Source organism: Trichoplax adhaerens, genomic scaffold, assembly GCF_000150275.1.
Source record: "Trichoplax adhaerens TRIADscaffold_7 genomic scaffold, whole genome shotgun sequence".
Taxonomy (NCBI): Eukaryota; Metazoa; Placozoa; class Uniplacotomia; order Trichoplacea; family Trichoplacidae; genus Trichoplax; species Trichoplax adhaerens.
The window spans coordinates 1-22,331 of record NW_002060949.1 but is presented as its reverse complement, the minus strand read 5'-3'; the positions used below and the strand labels follow the sequence as shown (position 1 = coordinate 22,331).

The following is a 22,331-nucleotide window of genomic DNA, read 5'->3' as shown; positions in this document are numbered from 1 at the left end:
AAAATCTTATTAGAAGTTACTTCCTGATAGTATCATGCACTGCTATAGGCAAAAGGTAAAGTTGATCATAATATTCCATTTGTAATTAGATAATCCCGTTCTGTAGTGTATTACGTACATAACATGAAATTTTTGAAATTAAAAATAACTATTCGAGTAAATAGAATGCTGTATTATCTGTTGAAAAAGTACGTTGTATTGGAAGTTATACAATTACATAAATTCTCCCATCATTTCTATATATAGCTGCTCTATTGTATTATAAACTGCATCCTAGTTTGATTATAGAGTAAGGTCAGCTATTTTCGGTAATAATTTCTACACTGATATTTTTTACAATATTAAGATATAATATCAATTAGTATTATAGTGTGCATGTTAAAGGCCATAAATTAACAAACTTGTATCACGAAATGTCATCGCTGCAGATGTCTTAACGGTTATAACGGGTAACCTATCAGAAAGGCCGAGACCCTACAATAACGATAATACCGCTATACAAGAAGGTTTGATGGCCTGATTTGATGCTTAGTATAATATTACGATGATATAGTCAAAACCAAACTCCCTTTGCTGCCTTTAAGTATGTTTACTGCTTCTTCATGTGAAACATTAAGTAAACTGTGACCATTTGCTGATATTAATTGGTCACCAGCCTTTAGCTCTTGACTTCTAGAAGCTGCTCCCCAAGGGAAAACTTGCTTGATGAATATTGGCAAGTTGCCTTGTACACTATCATTGCCACCGACGATGCTAAAACCAAGACCATCGACGCCGCGTTCTAAAATAACTTGTCTAGATTCTTTGAGCGTAGTGTTATCTGTGTCTATGGTAGTTGGTATATCTTTCACATTAGGAGATGGGACCAATTCAGATGATGTTGAACTTGATATTCTGGTCTTAGTCTTATCAGATTCGGGGGATAAGACTTGTAGACTTATTGTACCAGTAGCTTTTTTTAACATTTTAACCACATCAACGTCGGTTAATCCATCCAAGTTTTGGCCATTGATTTTTAGAATTTGATCATTCACTTTAATTTCTCCATTTTGTGCTGCCAATCCCCCAGGTCTAACAATTACTACGGTTACGGGTACGTCACCTAGAGGACTTCCAGCACCACCCGAGAAACTGAGCCCTAATGAATCTTGCGGATTACGCTTAAACAGTTGTACTATCTTAACTTTATTGTCTACCTTTTGTGCAAGGTTGGTTCCAAGTAGACTATCAGTACTCGAATGTAGTCCGCTACCAATGAGGCTACTTGTAGACGGCCATGCTGACATTACCGAACCAGCTACTGATCCAGCCTTCAATCGACTAATCGTTAAACGCACCGTGCCTTTCGGATCTCTCAGAATTTTAGTAGTTTCTAAATGGGTCTGCTTTTGCACATCTATTCCATTGATAGCGACAATTTGATCACCTTCCAACAATCTGCCATCTTTCTCTGCTAGCCCACCAGTGACAATATCTGAAATAAAAATTTCATTTTCTGTTCCACCTTTAATAATACTAAAGCCAAGTCCCTCCGAAGAGCTACGCCGAAGTTCAACGGTAAAAACATCAAGAATATCATCACGAAAAGCTGCAGTATCAGCATTTTCACGAAATATCAATAGCTTTACGACTGGAGGAGCAATACGTAATGCTGTTATAGCTGCATCATGATCTGCCTTGCGTAAATTGACTCCATTTACTTCTAGAATATGATCACCAACTTGTAATCTCCCATCATCATATATAGCACCATCTTCATATATCTTATATATTACGGTAGCACCTAACAATGTATTAGCACCTCCAATAATTGTTATTCCAAGGCCACCATCACCCTTGTCAATTTCTATTGCAGTTTCTTTCCCAGGGATAACAGGACAAGTTCGAAGAGATATAGCATCATCAAAGTCGATAGGTGGAGTTTTAATAATGGGTGTTTCTGCTGGACTTGCATTTGTTGGCGTAGTTCCGGTACTTTCCTTTTGAGAATCACCAGGATCAGATGATCTAGCTGCACCTTCTAAATTTCTAGGCAGTGTAGCAAATGGGCTAATAGGTACATTAATGCCGCTGTTCGTTGATAACACAGTAAGTGTAACTGCTCCTTCAGCTTCTTTCAAAGCTTCTATTGCCTCTTGATATGTCAAACCAGTTATAGACTTTCTATTAACTGCTAATAATCGATCTCCGACCTTTAACCTACCATCGCGTGCAGCAACTCCTCCTTCTGCAATATTTTTGATAACGTAGTGACCTGAATTTTTCTCAATTCCTCTCGGTTCCCCAACTGCAACTCCTAAACCTTTTACTCTGTCTTTTATTAATGTAACGATGAGAGTAGATTCTGTAGGACTTGCTGCAGGAGAGAGATCTGCATACGATCGACTTCTTGGTACCGTAAGACTTTCGGATGATGCAGAATTTTTCATAACCACGTTAGGTGTTTCTTCTGATATTTCTTGTTTTAAGGTAGAAGATCGTCTTTCCTTTTCCCATAGCGGCCGATATATAATTAGTTTAACATCGGCTGGCATACCTTTTAAAATTGTTAAAGCATCCTTTTGCTGCTTACCGCGTAGTACAGCATCGTTTACTTCTAATAGTTCATCTCCACGGCTGATTTGCCCATCTAAACCAGCAGGACCGTCTGGTTTAACGTTTGCGACAAATATTCTCGGCGAATCCTGATATTTTTTCTCGGTGATACTTATTCCGAGACCACTACTTCCTTTGAATAGCTGTACGATAAAAACGTCTCCACGATCTATATCATATTTTTCCATGATTTGTTCTTCAGGGCTTAGATCAACATCGTTAATAGTTTCGCTCAAGTTACCAGCAACATTTATTTGATCTTCATTATTTGGCACAGATTCAGGAACAGCCTGTTAAATGTTAAAGATATTTGAACATTTGACAATAGCGGAAGCAATACTCATAAAAGTGTATATTTTAAAAAAATTTACCACCACAACGGATTGCTGTAAGGTAGCAGCAGATGGGACAACTGATACTGGCTCTAATACTTGCATCGATTCTACCGGGCTATGATCGTTTTCGTGGTTTTTGTCCGTGTTTGCATTGCTGTCATCATTTGTTGCAATAAGACTTTGCACAACGATCCTTACAGGGTCGGGTGAATTACGAATTACATTTATGACGTCCTCGTGAGTCGCATTGCTTACATCGACGTGATTGACCTGTTGATATAATCGATTATTAAAATTTTGATTACATTAGATCTATAAATAAAAGATGTGGTTACTTTGCTTATAAAAAATTATTTCTTAACCTGTAGCAATCTATCTCCAGGCATCAACATGCCGCATCTTCCAGCTGGGCTATCTGCTTTAATTTGACGAATAAACACTCCTTTAATACTTTCCGAACTTTCCACATCACCCTGACTACTCCCAGCTGCTATTCCAATTCCTAAGCCAGTCCTTGGATCTCTATATAATTCAACGACTTTGTGAAACGGAAAGGACTGAATAGTATTAGCGGTATTGTCGTCCTACAGATAATGTAAAAGGTAAATAAGGCAGTTAAAGATTTCAGAGAAATGTTACATTCGTACGCTTAGATATAGATTATATATGGCAATTAATAGAATATTGATAGACTATTGGTCCTATATTGTTACGTTTGATGTTAGCATAGAATAACAAACTTACCATGAATTCTTCACTGGGATATGTTTCCGCTGATGCCATAACGGCAATAGCTGAATCAGTATCTGCTGCATCACATACATCTTCTTGCGATGCATCAAACTGAGAAAAGTCAGGCATACGTGCATCTTTGACAGTTTCATGTTGACTAGGTATAATTGTATCTTCACGAATTGGATCGGGGATATTGTCATCCGTAACTAATTGCGATACTACCGCAACTTCAGCAACAGTATCAATAGCAGCAGACGGTTGAATATCTCTAGGGGTGGGATTCTTTCTTTTGACTGAAAGCTTTTTCGATGGACTATAATCTGTAGGCTCTGGGACAGGAACTTTACCTACGAGGTTCTTCCTTAAAATACCGAAAGAAATTTGATCTCCATGTAAAGTACATCGACGAAGAATTGCTCTTGATTTTATAGAACTGAGTCCAATGACGCTTTTGTTATTGATTACCATGATAATGTCCCCAACTTCTAGTCTGCTATCATTTTCAACGGCACCACCTGGTAAAATGTTCTTAATCACAGCACCATACCCGTAATCATCGCACATTATATTTAACCCTAGACCAGATTTCCCTTTATCAATAGTAATGTATTCTACATAAGGAGGAATAACTGGTTCTGAGGTATTAGTAATGCCTTCATCTGGTTCCGTAATATTTAAAGGCGTAGGTCTTTTATCACGATAGTTATTTCGTGTACCTTCTGTCATTTCTGTATCAGTGCTACAAACTGCTTCTGCATCGCTACGTTCAATTGCATTTTCTGGAACGGATTCCATAATCAAACCTTTGGACATACGTTGAGGTACTGCTGTGATTGGCTTCGTAATACCTATACGAACAATACCGTGAGCTGTCGACTTTAACATCTCAACTGCATAATCTAAGCTTGCATTTTCAAGACTCTTTCCATTAACAGATATTAGTCGATCTCCAGGTTGTATCCTTCCGTCAGTATCAGCTACTCCGCCTTTTATTACATTTCTTATTAGTATAATCTTGGAGCCTAAGTTAACAGAAAAATAATCTAACAAACTGAAACCTAATCCATGGTCTTCTTTAGCCAATTCTATAACCATTGGTTTGTCCTTCCATCTTGCTGTAGTGGCAAACTGTTCTAAAGAAGCTTTTCGATTAATGGGATAATTTCGAGAGATAGGTGCATCTGTAGATTCAGTAATTTCAGGCGGCTGTATTCGGGAATCATTTTCATCTTCATCATCCATGAATGAAAAATCAATCGCTGCTTCATCTTGGTGAGCAGTTTGAAATTCAGTTGTTTCCTCTATTGGTTGTAACTCTCTTGCAGCTACAATGTAGACGTATGATGGCAGACAACGAATGACTTCAATAACATTCTTATCTGAGAGTCCAGAAATTTGATTTCCATTGACTTCTAGGAGTTTATCGTAAACCATTAGCACGCCATTGCGATCAATAATTCCATTCTCAGTAATTGATCGTATAAAGTGTTCTGGTGATTCAGTATCTAAGGATTTCGCTTCTATGCTGATGCCTAGTCCTCCCGCAGGATCAAAGTCGCAGAGCTCAGCCACGACAATCGTTTTATCAAGCCCGATCTTTTCTTGCCATTTGGCTTTCATTTTTTCGAGCGTTTCATCATCAACGCGTCCGTCAGTTTTTAAGCCAGATAGGGCTGCTTCTACAAGTCTCATTTCTAAAAGATTTACTGGTTCATTCGTGTTCACTTCCTCTGGCTCAGCATAACTATCAGGGGGTAATACCGCTGGTGTATCCGAAATCAGTTCATTTTGGATATCAGTTGCTAACTCATCGTATCGCTCCGACACCGCTTCATTTTGTACTTCAGCAGTTGCATCAACTTGTATATCAGGTGAAGAATCTGCCATAGTAAGCGTTATCCTGTCGCCACTATTTCTTAGTAAGTCGCAAATGGTTAGAGCACTTTCACCAACAACAGTTATCCCATTAACTTTCACAATTTGATCATTTTTATTTAATTTACTACTAATGGATGTGATATCACCGTCAGCAGCACCTATAACAAATAAGCCATTTAATTGTTCACTTATCTGTTCACCAATGTAGCCGCCAACAAGAACATCTATTCCATCTTGAGGAGTATAATTAACATACATGTCATAGGTCTTTAGTGGAACCGTCGAATGAATTCGGCCATCTAGTGGTGGCTCATAAGATGACTTGCGGGAAACTATTAAATTTACCGTAGTAGTACACTGTTTAAAAACGCCTGCTACTTGCTCACTGGACATACCTTTAAGGGCAACGTCATCGATTTGTAGTAACTGATCACCACTTCTCAAGCGTTGGTCTCGATCAGCCGCTAGACCTTTAAGTATGCTCTTTACTAAAACACCAGCATTACGTCCGCCAATTATACCACAACCTAAACCAGAGCCATCGTTATACAAAGTAATTAATTCTAATTGACGCCACTTGGGTCCATCACGGTTTTGAATATTAGCAGACAATTGCGAAGAAGCGCTTGTCGTCGATAATGTACGTCGACGAATTTCATTCATATGATCTTCCATTATTGAAGAAGATCGCGATAAGCTAGGAGATTCGGTACCTTCACCTCTGGCAATTACTAATTCGATTTCCCCAGAGGCCTGCTGAAGTAGTTTTATTGCTTCGTGATGAGGTATACCACTATCTATGCGAATTTTATTGATAGCCAAGATTTGATCGCTTTCTTGCAGTCTACGATCTACTGCTGCAATTCCTTCCGGAAATATTTCTTGTATAAAAATACCCAGCTCACCGTGACTTTCACTGTTAAGACCAACAACAGAAAATCCAAGGCTTCCATTTGGTGGTTTAAGCAAGGTTATTACCTCAATCATTCGACCTTGGGCAGCAACTTGCATCGCTTCTTGGAAGTCATGATCATCCATAGATGGCAATATCATATTCGCAGCCTTAACTTCTGTTGCATTTTCACCGTGTACTGATTCAATTTCTTCACTATTTTCATTTGCCATGTTTGTAGGCATATGTGATGTGGGTTCATCACCTAATTCGTTGTTGTAATTATTGTCATGCAATTCATAAGGTTGATGTTGATTTTCACTGAGAAAATGCTGACTATCATGATGTCCTATCGCGTCAGATTCATTTTCTTGATATTCTAGATATTGAGGCTCAAGCTGACTATGATCCTCCTGAGCCTGCTGATATTGAACATATTTTTCAGGGACATCGTGATTTTCTAATTTCACTTGGTTAAGAGCATGTGGGTCAGTTTCATATCCATAAGGCACTTCATCATCATTATTTATGTCATATTCATGAGTTGGTAATTCCTCCGTCTGTTGTAAGTTAGCATCGACGATAGGGGCCTCATGTATTAAATGATCGTAATTAGATGAAGCTTCGATATCGTTAGTATGATAATCTCCATGATCTTCAGAATATAATCCATGCATTTCCTGGTTATCAGCAACGTAAGGATGGCTCTGCTGAAATTGTTCGTCATCACCATTGTGTTGAAGAGGATATTCATCATGATATTCATGATTGTCAGCAATGTAAGGATGGTTCTGTTGAAAGTGTTCGTCATCAACATTGTGATGCAGTGGATACTCGTCATGATGTTCTGCATAATTAGTGAAATCCCTTTCATCACTTTGATTCACCTCATGTTCATAAGCATCTGTGGAATGGTAAGTGTTGCCCTGATCATAGTCATTTTCGGCAGGATACTGCGGTCTATCGTTATGTTCAGGTTCATATGTTTCTGGATAAGTTTGTGAGTGTATATCATCCCTGTGGGGATCTATTTGGTGATCATCCATTTTTATCTGATTGGATTCAACTGCTTCATTCTCCGGGTCTATATTAGCATGACCATTGCTATAGGAGTCATTTGGTTGATGGTTTCCATTGGCAGATAAAGTGTCAAGGCCAACGCTAGCTTTAATCTATAATTCATAAAATGTATGTTGAAATTGAACTAGATTTTAATAAACATTCTGTAGTTTGAACTAAATTAGAACTTTAGCTCCTGGTAATAAATTAAGATGACAACTTGAATTTTATAACTTGCAGGGCAGAAAAGCGTCACTATTAACGTACTGCAGGGATGCTTACAATACTTTTCGGAGCTAATATTAAACAAGCGCAACTCGTCTTATTATGCATATTTACAATGACAACGATGTAACGGTATGCCTTATGCTTTTACAAGCAAATTCATTACCATACTGTACTATTACATAAAGTCAGCACATTTATTGATTGTTTATCATAATTACTATAATCAAAATAGGATTTTTAGTGTATAGTACAAATACAAACCTTTTCTATCATGTCACCCATTGAAGATTGCATATTTAGTAGATGGCCAAATACTGGATGCTGCAACATGTCTCGAACCTTTGATAGGTTCTGGGCATGACTTTCAAATCCATCAGTTTTTAACTTGTTGTGAAACTTGCTGAGTACAGCTAAAGCGCGGGAGGTGTCTGTTTTAAGAAATTAAAAGAATGCACAATTCACATTACAGTAGTTTCATTTTGTAGTCAATCGACATCACAGACTGTAAAGGCCTGTGGGTAATTGCAACCCTACTATGATTAGAATTAAGACGGTACAGTCTCCTGTGGGCATCAATCTTATAATAATTCTTGCTATGCAGCATTCATAATTATACTATGAATGATGGGCATTACTCTATACGACTATGCGCGCGTATGATATACAGTCAGAATATGACTTTAGAAATTTGCAAGTAGGCCCGCGCTACAACGAAGACAGTACTAAAAACTTAAATCAGATGCCATAACATACAATTTAACTGACTGCTGTAAAATCTAAGTCACCATTAAGAATCCAAAGATTCAACAGGAAAGTGAATGAAGTTTATGTCTGTGTAGGTTAAGCAGCAAATTTTCCAGGGATATTTAACACGTAAGCGTGAGCGAGGGTTTTAGTAATAGGTTAAAAGTAAAGTTAAAGTTGATGGTTAGTGCTTTGTTGCGCATTCCGATATGTAGTTTCGAAAGATCGTAGCCAGGCTGAAATTTGGTACGGCTATCTGCATTCTCGCAAGTTTTCGCATATTGCTATACACAGTAGGGGACTACTGAAAAGGATGCCATCACTATAGCGTATAACACCGTATACTGTATGCTATCATCAATGAATAAAAAACTATCGGCATAAATTCATCGTAAAGTACGAATAGTATGATGCGCTAACACTAACAATACAATATATTGATGACCACATCTAAGATCGGCAATATAAAATAAAAAAATTTAAAATTAATGGCGATCTAAAATAAGCAACAGCTCACCATTTTGTTGTACTGTATTATATATACGTAAATGATCCATGCTTCAAAGTCTTGTAGACTACTGTAAGTAATAATATTAAGATTGTCGCTAATGAAGTGAAGTCGTTCACCTTTCTGTATTGGAATTGAATACTACTGTACTGTACTGCTAAGCAGCATGAGAACTACGCCCCAAAATGTGTATTCTTAACGGTTTTCATAGTGTCAATTACCATAACATTAGCAAGCGATTTCCGCTAGCCATTAATTACCAATACAGTAAGTGCAACTTGGATAGCTTACTTTATCATAATAGCAAGAGGAGGAGTATCAACCATGAATCGAATACAATCGCTTACCTGCTTCGGTCATACTTGATGATGATGTTCGATTTATCGGTCACGTAAAATTGGAATGATAATTAATTCAAGTGCTCGTAAAAACTGACTTAACTTGATACAGGATTAATCGTTGGTCAAACAACAGTTTGAGAAAGTGTACAGTAGAGTATTGAGAGAAAGCTAAGAGCTGATTTAGTCAGCCATTTGAAAGAAAATAGAAGGTAGCAATTGATGTATTATGATAGAACACCTTTGACTTAAAGGCAATTGCTCCTTTTTTGAACGCTTCTTCAAAAACGCAGACTGTTATCACAGCTTTGAAAACTATCAATAATAGTACAGTATTAAAAATCTCGCCAATATACTGTAGTAATACTGTACAGTACTCTTGCAGTATAATAGTACTGTATACTGTAATACTGTACTACTGTATCGGTTCGAGAAACTACAGTGCAGTACGGTAACTACAGTACAGTACATACGGTACAGTACAGTATTTTAGTACTGTAGTAATACAGTACTCTTACAGTACTGTACACTGTACAGCGATGTGAGCCAGTTTTCTTTAGAGTGCTATTAGGCAAAATAAATTGTAGTAAAGCTGCAAAATTTGCCTAAAATTCTATACATATAGTTATTCAGCTTTATATTCGTATAATTTTTTTTACATTTTGATTCACTCTCGTGATTTTAGGGCACCTTAAAGTACTCTGATTCGAACTGGTTTACACTTACATACTGTAATGTACAGTGTACAGTACCGTACAGTACAGTACAGTAAGGTACAGTACAGTATTTTAGTCACTAAATTGAGAGAGTAAGCAAATCGACTTCTGCAAAAGCCTTTCTACAGTACAGTACTGTACAGTACAAATGTCGATTTTTTTTCTACAGTACAGAATTGTACTGTAGAAAATACAGTACAGTACAGTAAAACTGTACTGGAGACTTTTCCTACAGGCTGTCCTTACCGACTTCAAGACTCTACTGTCCTGTAAGTCAAAACTTACAGTACAGTGTACTGTACTGTACCGTACAGTCTACAGTGTACAGTACAATCCTGTATTGAACAGTACTGTAGACCGTTTCGCGTGGCGACACCCTGATCGATTCGTCATGATCACGTTACCTACCGCACCCAGGATTGGTGAATCATTCTAGTGATAGTAATAATAATAATAATGAGTCTTTTAGAAGGACACGCGGCTTCAAGCGATGACTCATGGGCAGAAGACTCAACCAATACTGTAAGTCATGATTAGGACCCGGCAGTGGTCGTAATTTATGGTTGCTTTGGCGAACCGATTGCCATAAAGATGAGCTTCATAATTATTATTTTTTAGTACCTTTTACTTTTTAAGGTATTGCGGTACTCATTGCACTTTTAATTCATCTTTGGTCCATTTTTACTAATCATCTTCACTGCAAAAAATATCCTGGGAATTCTTACCTAAGTACACAACTGTGATATCAAATTGTTGGACAAATTGACAACGGCAAATTTGGCATAATTACCCACTTTTGTTCAATACAGGATAATCCTATCGTCTTTGCTAGCCGTGCTAATTTTCTCCGTATAGTTAACTTAATAATAAAATAGTAGCTGCAGAATAATATTTTACTAAGCCGGGTCCAATTCGGATATACCTATGACCGTATGACATGCAATCATCAGTCGGTCATTTTCACCATTCATCTTTACATTATCGCTTAGCTATAATTTGACATCAGAAGTTTCACACTGGTATTCAATTTTGCCCATCATTGATTGATCGCTATATGGATAGTAATTGTAAAAATTATCGTTTACATCATTATCAATAGAAACTAGCTTTTGATTCCGAAATTCCGATAAATACATATTCACCTTTTACACCATGATCACGTACAGCCATGCAATCAATCAATCTTTCACGCAATTAATTCTGCTTTACTGCAATAAAGGATGAGAGTACAATATTATGTAATACGTGTATCTATTAGTTTCTATATTATTATTTTTAAAAAAGATATTGTTATGTATGTAAGAATACAGTAACTTGTTGTACTGCACCTAACGTGTTAGCATAAGATAAGGTAATGAATTACTAAGATAAGGGTATAATACGCCATTACAGCTATACTATTTAAATGCAGTAAATCCTAAATAAAAGAGATCAGTAAGCTTACTAGTAGGAGTGTATCAAAGTTCCTCGTGCTAACGTTAACGACTAAGAGTGGAAACACAACGGTTACCATTGCCGCTTCACTAACAATAATTTAAGAGAGTCTTTATGGCCTAGAAATCTAATTTATTTCATTACTATCGGAATTAAAATTCAATTTCAGTAAAAAGCTTGAAAGGTCATCAGTTATAGTCAGCCTTTTCAAGCGTTTTTAATAAATTTGCATGAATGTCATCGTTCAACTCTGGAAACATAAGATATTTACCTATCAATCTGGAAATAATAAGCTGCAGATGAGCAAATTTAACATCAAAATTAATTCTTAATATTCAATTATTAAAGCCGTTGACGATAGATAATTCAGACTGAGGTCATTAGTAAAATACGCAAAAGTGATTAAATATCTAAATTCTTTGTTGATATCAAAAACTGCTCTAGCTCGCAGCTTCATTTATTTACATCGTTGATTACTTATTTAATATTTATTCCAGCGTATGCACATTAGGGACTTGAGGTAGGCAGAAGTTCTTTTTAGTAGCATTCGATTGTAATTTGAGTAGCTTTTAAAATTCGATTGGATTATTACGTCGAATAATATTGATAATGCTGCTTAATTAAGATATCGTTGAACCAACAAATTGTCAACAATGGTATGCACTCAATTACGTAGGAGATTTAGGATTACAAAGGGTGAACCTGATACGTACCATATCTGTCCTACGTTTGTTTGATGTTCTATGATAATTTCAATTAGATTTCTGCAACGCATAGAACCAAAGTTAACTACTGTACTACCATGCACAGTTTTGATACATAGCAATTTACTAAGTACCTTCCTAGAATATCAAATCAATGGTGGTACTATTGTACGTATGTTATTCCTTCCCAATAATTTCAACTATCATACTATTCGATTGGGTTATGAGTAGTGTAATAATTTTTAATGCATGAAAAAATGACAACTCTTGCATATACTGTAAAATCTTTGCCAATCCCATGATATACAGTATAGGGAAGAATGTATCACTGTCACATAAATTAGAAATAGTTTCTTATTGCACTGGTCTATCAACTTGTTTAAATATAAACGATATCATTTATTTACTATCACTGAGGCTATGTTCAATTTTAGGCAAAACGCAATATATCATTTTGTTAATAACAATATCGCTGTATATTTGCATATTCCTTAGAATATGATGTTTGTAATCTGCATTATCCTATGTAAAACTCTAAAAAGGAATTTTATTTCCATAACATCGATAGACCTATTTAAGATAACTGCTTTAGTAGTTTTGATTTGTATTACGTCTGAATAGGATTGAAATATTTATGTAAGCTAATTTTTTTTTCTTAATTGTTGCATGTAGCAATTACTATCGTAATGCGTTAATACGCGTAAGTAACAAAAATAAAAGTAACTTGCGTAAACACTAATTGCAGGAAATTGCAGGTAGCATAATAAATAATTGTAATTAAATGCAGTATACAAAATGTTATTTAAGAGATATCTAAATGTGATGAGTTATGTAATGCTAATAACATAATTATATATTTAGTTTTGGATTACTGTTTGATGCAACTTTTTCATTTAAGTCAAGTTTTACTATATCAAATGGCATAAGCATACAGAACCGTCCTTAGTACAAGTGAATAGTTGATAGTAATTACGCTGATCTTTGCAGTGCAGTGTAAGCATCTTTCCACTTCAATATAATGAATTGCATGATAACAGTCACGCAAACCAGTACACAGTAATGGAAAGTTATTGCATAATCATGCCCAATTAAGCCTCTTCTTCATTGGATTTCAATTACACTATCAGTCATAAATCTTCTCAAATTGCCTATTTTAAGTGATTCATAACGCTACATATCGTCATTAAAATTCTCCTAATTATAAATAGTTATCTTTGTAGATTTAATAAAATAATATATGGATCCTACTACCTATGGCTGGATGATTTAACTGCTGATTAACCTTTGCCTTCTTAAAACAGCGCAATGTGCACTTTGTGATGTGATTGAGATAACAATTTAAAGATAATAAGTCGCAATACCACTTGGCAATCTGCAATTAACTTCGTAATTATCATTCTTAACTTTTATTTGAATGTCTTCTTTTGTCTTAGATCTGTTTAATTAAAGTAAACATCACCTTTATGATGGTTGCAGACCCATACCATCTATCGTTAGTTATGCATAGAACCCCTCCCTAAGAATGCTGTATTTATTATTTTTAATTAAAAGGGGATTGATACCTGCTGCGATATGAACGAACATTTTTACGAAGTTGTGCCATTCAAGAATATTTCGTAAACTAATTAATGGTATCACTTACCATTGCTAAAAATAATTTTATTACTTATTAGTAATTTTACTCACCACGCACATGATACTAAGTTTTAGCAGAAAGGATATGGATAGATTTAAGCTATTTGGCTAACATTGTCAAGAATGCATGATGCGTTAAAATCATTCCTGTAGAGTTATAGTACTACAATCGATCGGTTGATATCTCAGCAATGTATCATAAACATTTTGCTGGCAGAAACTAATTTTTGAAGCTTAAATAGCCAAACTAACTAAGTAGAATACATTATATTAGCAATACTCATACAATTTTTTCTTATAAATATTATGGGGACGCTTTCTTGCGACGACAAAAATTGTAATGATGTAGTGCTAAACAGTAGCTAGAAATTTTTTAATGTCATCATAGTAATACTTTATAATGTACTATGCCTAAATCTTGATTTAAGGATAAAAATATCGAAGTAGCCTTAAGAGATTCATCGAAAATAGATAATTATGTATTGAAGTAATTTTAAAAATTTCGCTTATCGATTATGAACAAGTTTGCTTACCGTTATTGAATAGGATTTTTTGACGACTAGATGCATGGATTGAATACGAAGATTTAAGTTCAGATATTTTTATGAGGGGTTGTACTCTATAATGAGATTTTTTTATCTATCGTATTACCCTCAATATTGCAAAATTTTGCATTATGTTAATTGATTATTTTAATTACCAGTAACGAATGTAAGAATAGCAAACCATGTGTTTATTTACTCAATTTTATAGTTATTGTAATTTTTAATTATTTTTAATTGTTATGATCGAAAATTAAAAAATAAATAAATACATTATAATGGTTTTAAGCTATTAAATGTTATGAACAGGAGAACAATGGAGTGACCTATTGCTTTTAATGAACTAACTTGCAGGTAATCGCTTAATTAATATGCACTGAGCAGAGCTGCAAAACTGGGTAAGGGTTTTGACTGGAGAAAAGCTTTATGAATAACGTTTGTATGAATAACTAATATAACCTCAAATCATAATGGATACTATTTGATTACCATTATTATGTGTGTAGGTACAAATAATACACGCTGTAGCTTGCAAGATGCTATAATATTGCTCCAATGTAACATCATATATGTACTTTGATTAATGCAAATGTTACTTTATATCATTGTATCCTCATTATAAAGTAATTTAATTAATTTGGCAATTGCTGACACCCATGCTCATGCAGCAGCATAATCTGAAGAAGATCAGTAGGCTTAGCAGAGCTTATAAAGTCTAGCTATGGATAGCATTGTGTATGCATATGCAATAATATTCTATGCATGCCAGATACTAGAGGAAGTCGGTGCGAGGATATGGTTGTATAATGTATATTGGCGTATATATAAAACAGTTTGAATTACATCATGAGACTTACTTGTGATAAGCCGTGGATTCAGTGGTATAGCTGAAACTGCAGGTACGTTGAGCAATTTTTGATTTGATGTCTTCACCATTGCTTTCTATTTACGCAACGATTTAATTTCCTATTTATTTAAACTTCAGCTACTTAAAAAGAGCCCAATAGCCTGCTTTTAAAAATTTAATGATAATAAATTAGTAGTAACACTCCTGTTAACGACATACTGAAGGAATTTATTGACGAACTAATTATGTTATAATTTCCTTCTAAAGGGTTTATATCTGATGATCTAAAAAACAAAAGTTATCCTTAGTTCCGTCTTATTCTACGCTTAAAGTATTACAGGTAATCATAATAGCCGTAACACTCAGTCCAGTGATGCCACTATTAATCTTATTTTGTAATACGTGAGCGTATATGTAAACTGACAAAATTTTATAACAATAATAGGTTGTTCCTGACCTTAAAAGTGACTACTATCAAAATATTATACTAAACGGTATCCGTAAGCGTGAAAGTTACGTCGCCTGGTACGATTAACCTATCAAGGTTATTATCATCGGGCTAAAATGTAAAGCAATTTTTAATTATTTTTAATTTGAATGATTTTATTTTTTACGCCTTGCTTTATTAATTTAATAATTTTATTGCAAAAGTCGTTACTGCGACAGTAATTTTCATTTATAACTGTAATAAATGCGCCTCAGAATAACTATCTAGTCAAATGGTATTTTTTAAAAGGCTTTTATTACAAGGTTTTAGGAATAGTAGAGCAATAATTAACTACTACAAAAATCCAGTCCAAAATCTAAAGTATTCCGAGCTCAAAGCGAAGTGAAATCTCTTCTCTCCTATGAGCTCATCTCCGCAGTTCTTATAAACATTTCGTTAAATCCATTTATGACAACTTGATTAATCTACAATCAGACATGAGTCATCAAACCAAATACTTTTCTCTTATAGTATATCATTCTTTTCTACAATCTAAATCATTCTACTTAAGATATCACTACTCTTCTGTTAACGTCTAGGCCCTTTCTCCGAAGGGTATCTTAACAACTACAGCGTTTCTAACTGCATAAATCTTAAACCATAATTACTCAACTGGCTACTATTAGTCATCAACAATTTCTAATATAGTAGTTAGTAATAACCTAATATTAGCTTCACGGGTAATATCTATTCAAAGCAACTAACTATATCAAATATAGCTATCCGTATAATCAAATATGGGTGCATTACTACAATAGCGTGGACATTATGTCCTTGCTGTATTCGCATACATATATCGTATGATAAGCACGCACATAGAGAGATTTTTACCTAGATGTCAGTTGGGTGAATTTTAGTGTCTCAAATTTTCTTGACAGTTTAGTGAGCTGTTTCTCTGTGCTATTCAATTACAATTCATCAAATCCTTCCATTAATTTGATCAGATCGAGCTTGTACCAAAACCAATACAACATGATTCTAATATTGAGTACATATCATGGTGCAGGCAGATTAAACTTAAGATTTCTATGGCGATATTCACTTCATGGAATTTTTTCCTCTTCGGTAATACCACACGATTCTTTTTCGGATCTACATGTATCGCGTTGGAGTTTGCATATTGCACATCTGAACTAGTACAACGTATATTAACTTACGGTAGAGACCTAAATGAAGCGGTCAGTAAAGCCTTACTTCAAGTTTGCCTGCTTATTGATATAATCATCATCGGTAACGATTACTGTATGCATGTGTTTTAGTGCCTGCGAATAGTTATTGATAAATAATTAATTAATCAAGCGTCTTTTCATCACTAATTGATTAAAGTTGGTCATAGATTTTGTGATTTGTTTTAATCGCCTTACTCATACGTAAATGTGCATGCATGCAAGATACTTTAAAAATCGGTAAATTCATAGGTAATAATCATTAACTAGTTAAATTAACGGGAAATGTTCTATTGACTTTCCGTAAAAGATTTAATCAATACGGCTTACCGTAATGGCCAGCTTTTTATGGAAAAGGAAACTTTTCAATGTGACAACATTGCAAGTACTTCTGGTATGTATTGTATAGCTATAAAAGATATATTTTTGTTTGTTGCTAGTGTAATGCAGGCTTGAAAAAAATTTCCGGCCTAAAGTACTAATACACGCGTGTTATTTATTTATTTACACTTTACAGGTGATTGTTGCGTTTATATCATTTATTACAACGTCAAACGGTAAGTACTGTATAGCCTGCACAATATACAGGATCTAAGTATCACAAAATACAATGGTTAAAATCATAATAATACATGTATTCTGGTTAATTACTGCAATTACTATTAATTAATAACGAGAACATCAGTAATCTTCTAACAGTAGGAGATTAAGCAAGTATTGATGGCTAAACGTTTAATTCTAGTGCAGCATACGAATATATGATAGATTTCTGCGTTTTTACTGTTGAGGGTGTGAATTTGATTGTCGTATTTCAATGCAGTCCTTCTCGAGGCACGTATACTGTAGATAAATATAGTAGTTAATGGCACGTGCCGACTAACAGCAGGTGGCCTTACCTGTTCTTGATATCCCGATTATACAGGACAGGATTGCGATCAAGGTTAACCACTCTCTTATCTTCACCATTTTATTTTCTAGTCTCGTTAAATTAAATAATCCATGTTGTACAACTTCTGGTTTCATACTAATGCTGCAAACTGCGAAATATGTTCTTGCTGCTATTACTATTTTGTTCAAGTTTGTAGCGGCACAGTGTGTCAAGCGACCTTGAGAGTTATGTAATGCCATTCTTATTAAAGTACTAATATTAAAATTTGTGTGTGATAAAAAGTCAGGAACTTACTGCAAACATGCTGTAAGATTTAGTCATTAGCCTAATCCACACCTAAGTAAGAGATAACTATAATAACATAGACATAGAAATCAGTGGCTCAGTTTTACAAGTAACGCGTTTGTTGGCTTTGCTATTCGCGAGTTTTAGTCAAGTTACGATCGTGTAGTATATTAATTAATTATACAGTTCTATACTTGTATTTTACTCAGTTTTTTTAAGTCAAGGGGTTATACTGTGTTGCGGAACATCCGACTAGGAATGTGTTGAGTGCATAGCAAAGCAAAAGTAGCCTTTTCTATATGTGGCGCTCTTTGTGACTACAGAAATTTTCGGTTCAGGGAGTAATTAATACTGAACCTAGAAGTGGAGGATTACTGAAAGCTCAAAGCTCGACTACGACAGCTTTCATCATTTGCAAGTACCGTACTATATTTCACTTAACATGTTCTCTCTCTCTCTCTCTCTATTATTGTATAGCTTTAGTAGACTATTGCATTTCCAAACCGTGCGCCAATAATGGGACCTGTATTAATAACAGCAACGGATATAATTGTACGTGTATGACGGAATGGACTGGGTTTAATTGTTCAGATGGTAAGTCACGCTATTTATTTCTGCATAAACCTATCATGTGTTGCTATCTTATTCTACTTTGAAGTATTAGAGGCAGTAGAGGTCCATGTATCCTACTATATTACATCATTTGGATCGGTTTCTCGCATATAACTCTACTTTATCAATCAAAACAGAACATTGATAAATCTATCTGTTTATAATCTATAGTCTTAATAGACCATTGCATTTCAAAGCCTTGTGCCAATAGTGGGATCTGCATTAACGACGGTAACGGTTATAATTGTACCTGTATGACAGGATGGACAGGACTAAATTGTTCGGAAGGTAACTATTGGCAGTTTTGCTAAAGGGCATAATCAATCCGCACTGCCTGATTATGACACTTTATTTCGCTTTCAATGATTGGAGGTGATATACTCTGTAATCTACTATATGGTAGCATTTTGAATTGATCTCTTTTTAACTATCGGTATTGTAGCTGTGAACTATTGTGGTTCCAATCCGTGTAATATCAATGGATCGTGTATTAGCAACAATAACGGATATAATTGTACTTGCATGTCCGGATGGACGGGTATCAATTGTTCAAATGGTAAATCATATTCTATTTTTATCTAGTATGTATTCTTGTACCAGTACTATGGCATTTTATTAGAAACTATAACACGTTTAAATTTATAGTTTGGTCGTAATAGTAGGTATAAACGGTGGCTCTAATAGATTACTTCTTATTAAATTTAATAATTGGAAATTCTTAATATAATGACAGCTTTCGTATGTACCAGCCGACATGATATACAGTATTCAACTGAACTGTAATTGCCTACGTTACTCCAATATTAACTAAAATAATGCAATAATTGAATCAGGAATGCTGTATTTATTTGATAAATAGGGATTACCGATTACTGTAATCCTAACCCATGTCGTAATAGAACTTAAAAAGTTAAAAGCGAAGATTGTTAGGCTTTACTGTATAAGAACGTTACAATAGAATAATCGATTTGTTGGACGTCTTAGTAAAACGGTAGCTTGACTATCAAGACATAGCTACCATACTTATACGTTTACTTATACGTTTTACGTCGATGCGATAGGCATCCGAAGTGGAATATTGGAAGATTAATGTAAATTTTAAAAATCATGTTTTTACGTACTTTCGCTATACAAGAATATTACATATGCGGGGCCGGATGTACTACTGATGTTGTATATAAATGGCGACAATGCCACTGTTATACTTCATAGCCCAGTTCAATATTAAATGTAATTTAAATATATTTTAAACTTAGAAATTATAGATTATTGCGATTCAAATCCATGCAATAATGGTACCTGCTTTAGTAATAGCAATGGATTTAATTGCACCTGTATGCCTGGATGGACTGGTAGTAATTGCACTCAAGGTAAATTACTTTACAGTACAATTGACAATCCGACAAATTTAATTTGTTGTGCACTATATAAAAATTTCATTAGCACATCAACGTACTAATGTATTATTTTTAGCTATTTAAAATTGCCTTAGGGTCTTGCACGAAATGCGAATAATTTTATGAATTTATTATCCTTCCTTTTTACTTTTAGTTAATTACTGTGATCCTAACCCGTGCCAAAATGGGGCACAGTGTACGAATAATTTACAAGGATACAATTGCAATTGTTCTACAGAATGGAAAGGCTTCAATTGCTCACAATGTAATGGGTGATTCGTTGTTGTTAAAATATAAATTAAATAGCTGAGTAGCAATTAACAAGATTATGGGCCCTCGAAAGTAGTTAAAAATATAACAACACTTGATAGTTATTGTGTAATACTATTGCACGAAATAGTCATATTATTAAGAATCAAGGTTTACTCAGTTTAAGTAAGCTATTACTCTATTCATTGTTTGATACGTACGTGTAGCTGTATATAACTGGCAGGAAGGAGATTTAAGGCTAGTGGATGGTTCTTCAAGCAATAAAGGACGATTAGAAATTTATCATAATAATCAATGGGGTACGATATGTCATGATGGTTTCGGTGTAAGCGATGGACGTGTCGCATGCCGTCAACTTGGATATACAGGATTCGTCAAATATCAATGTTGTGGGAATCTCGGAGGTCAAGGGACAGGACCAATCTGGTTAGAAGGAATATCATGTAGTGGGAACGAATATAATATTCTAGATTGCGGTAATAAGGGTTGGAGTAACACAGATTGTGACCACAAAGAAGATATTGGTGTTGAATGTCAAGGTAATTTCGTAATTGATCATAATCAATAAATCTAATCTATTATTGCACAATGTGTATTCGTATATGACAGTTTTCTATTTGGCAGCTTACGAATACTTTACACATACTGTTTTTGTAATGTACAATAACTGTTATGCAACTGTCTATTATTTATTGGATTTCATGTTAACATTTAAGTCAATATACGATATACAGTTAGATGCTAAATACAACGTCAATCTATACGTATAAGTGATTAATTTATTAGATATTTTATCAGTAGTCAAAACGTTACGAGAGAATTTCGTAACATGTATTAAGAGTGCATTACTGTTCGATCTATTAATTTATTATGCAATATCGTCTCGTTGAAGCTAATACGATTACTTATAACGAAATTGGATAAATTATTTTATTAAATCAATATTTAAATAATAATGCTATAAATACAGTATGATATTGCAGTCTATTCAATAATTTATTATGTTATATATTAAGAATATTATATGAATGCAAAGACTCTTTCCTCATTGGTTTCAAAATAACATACAAGTGATTTTACTACTTACATATGGTATATTGTTTATAGATCCCAGTGTGTGTATTACCGCTAATCCATGTGTAAATGGAAAATGCCGATTAACTGCAAGTGGACATACATGCTCATGCTATTCAGGATATACAGGACAGAATTGTGATCAAGGTATAAATATATTTAAGAATAAACATTAATAATTGTAGATGTATACGAATACGAATATGATCATCTGTTTATCTTATTATCGCGTCTTAATATATAAACACTCTAAATATGTTTAATAACTTTTTAGTGTGTTAATACGATATAACTAAACTTCGACTCAGAATAGAATTAAATTAATTTACAACTGCTAATGCTATTTTTTATTATTCAATAAATTCATTATAGTAATACAAGATTATTGTAGTATGAACCCATGCGATAATAACGGAACTTGTGTGAATAATAATAATATGGGGTATAATTGTACATGTATGGCTCAATGGACAGGAGTTAATTGTTCCAATGGTATGTATCTATATACGTGCGTATACTCGCGTCTTCTACATTACAGGAATATTACTTACACATGTGTAATATCAATACAATTAATTATACAATGTGAAATACATACACATACTCTATCTTACTGTAATCGATAATAGACAAAATTAATATTTTCTAACTTACTAACGTGTATATAATTATATGTATATATATATATATTCGTATACAGCAATTATAGATTATTGTAACCCTAATCCGTGTAATAACGGAACATGTAAGGGTAATGGTAATGGATATAATTGTACTTGTACAAGTGGATGGACCGGTAACAATTGTACAGAAGGTAAGGGTCCACATACAGTATATATATATACATATACGAATACATAATTAGGATATTATTATTCTCTCTACTTTATGTGAATATAAATATCACGAGTATCAGGTATCAAAGATTAATATAAATGGTATTAGTACAAAAATATCGAGT

The 22,331-nt window shown here is 34.4% G+C and overlaps 3 protein-coding genes across 3 annotated transcripts; 2 read left to right on the top strand and 1 right to left on the bottom strand.

Moving 5' to 3' along the window:
- Nucleotides 1-539: 539 nt before the first annotated feature.
- Nucleotides 540-8,151, bottom strand: TRIADDRAFT_27973 (uncharacterized protein; the record flags this gene model as incomplete). Its single annotated transcript, XM_002113857.1, has 7 exons — nucleotides 540-2,885; nucleotides 2,967-3,200; nucleotides 3,293-3,514; nucleotides 3,675-3,835; nucleotides 4,037-5,483; nucleotides 5,508-6,700; nucleotides 7,974-8,151. Coding segments are annotated over 7 exons (5,781 nt in total), but the record flags the coding sequence as incomplete, so codon positions are not given.
- A 10,351-nt stretch (nucleotides 8,152-18,502) lies between these two features.
- On the top strand, nucleotides 18,503-20,302 carry TRIADDRAFT_28026 (uncharacterized protein; the record flags this gene model as incomplete). Its single annotated transcript, XM_002114180.1, has 5 exons — nucleotides 18,503-18,611; nucleotides 18,801-18,917; nucleotides 19,072-19,185; nucleotides 19,886-19,999; nucleotides 20,181-20,302. Coding segments are annotated over 5 exons (576 nt in total), but the record flags the coding sequence as incomplete, so codon positions are not given.
- A 226-nt stretch (nucleotides 20,303-20,528) lies between these two features.
- TRIADDRAFT_27643 (uncharacterized protein) lies at nucleotides 20,529-20,864 on the top strand (the record flags this gene model as incomplete). The annotated part of the gene is made up of 1 exon (XM_002114179.1): nucleotides 20,529-20,864. A coding segment is annotated over one exon (336 nt), but the record flags the coding sequence as incomplete, so codon positions are not given.
- Nucleotides 20,865-22,331: the final 1,467 nt, after the last annotated feature.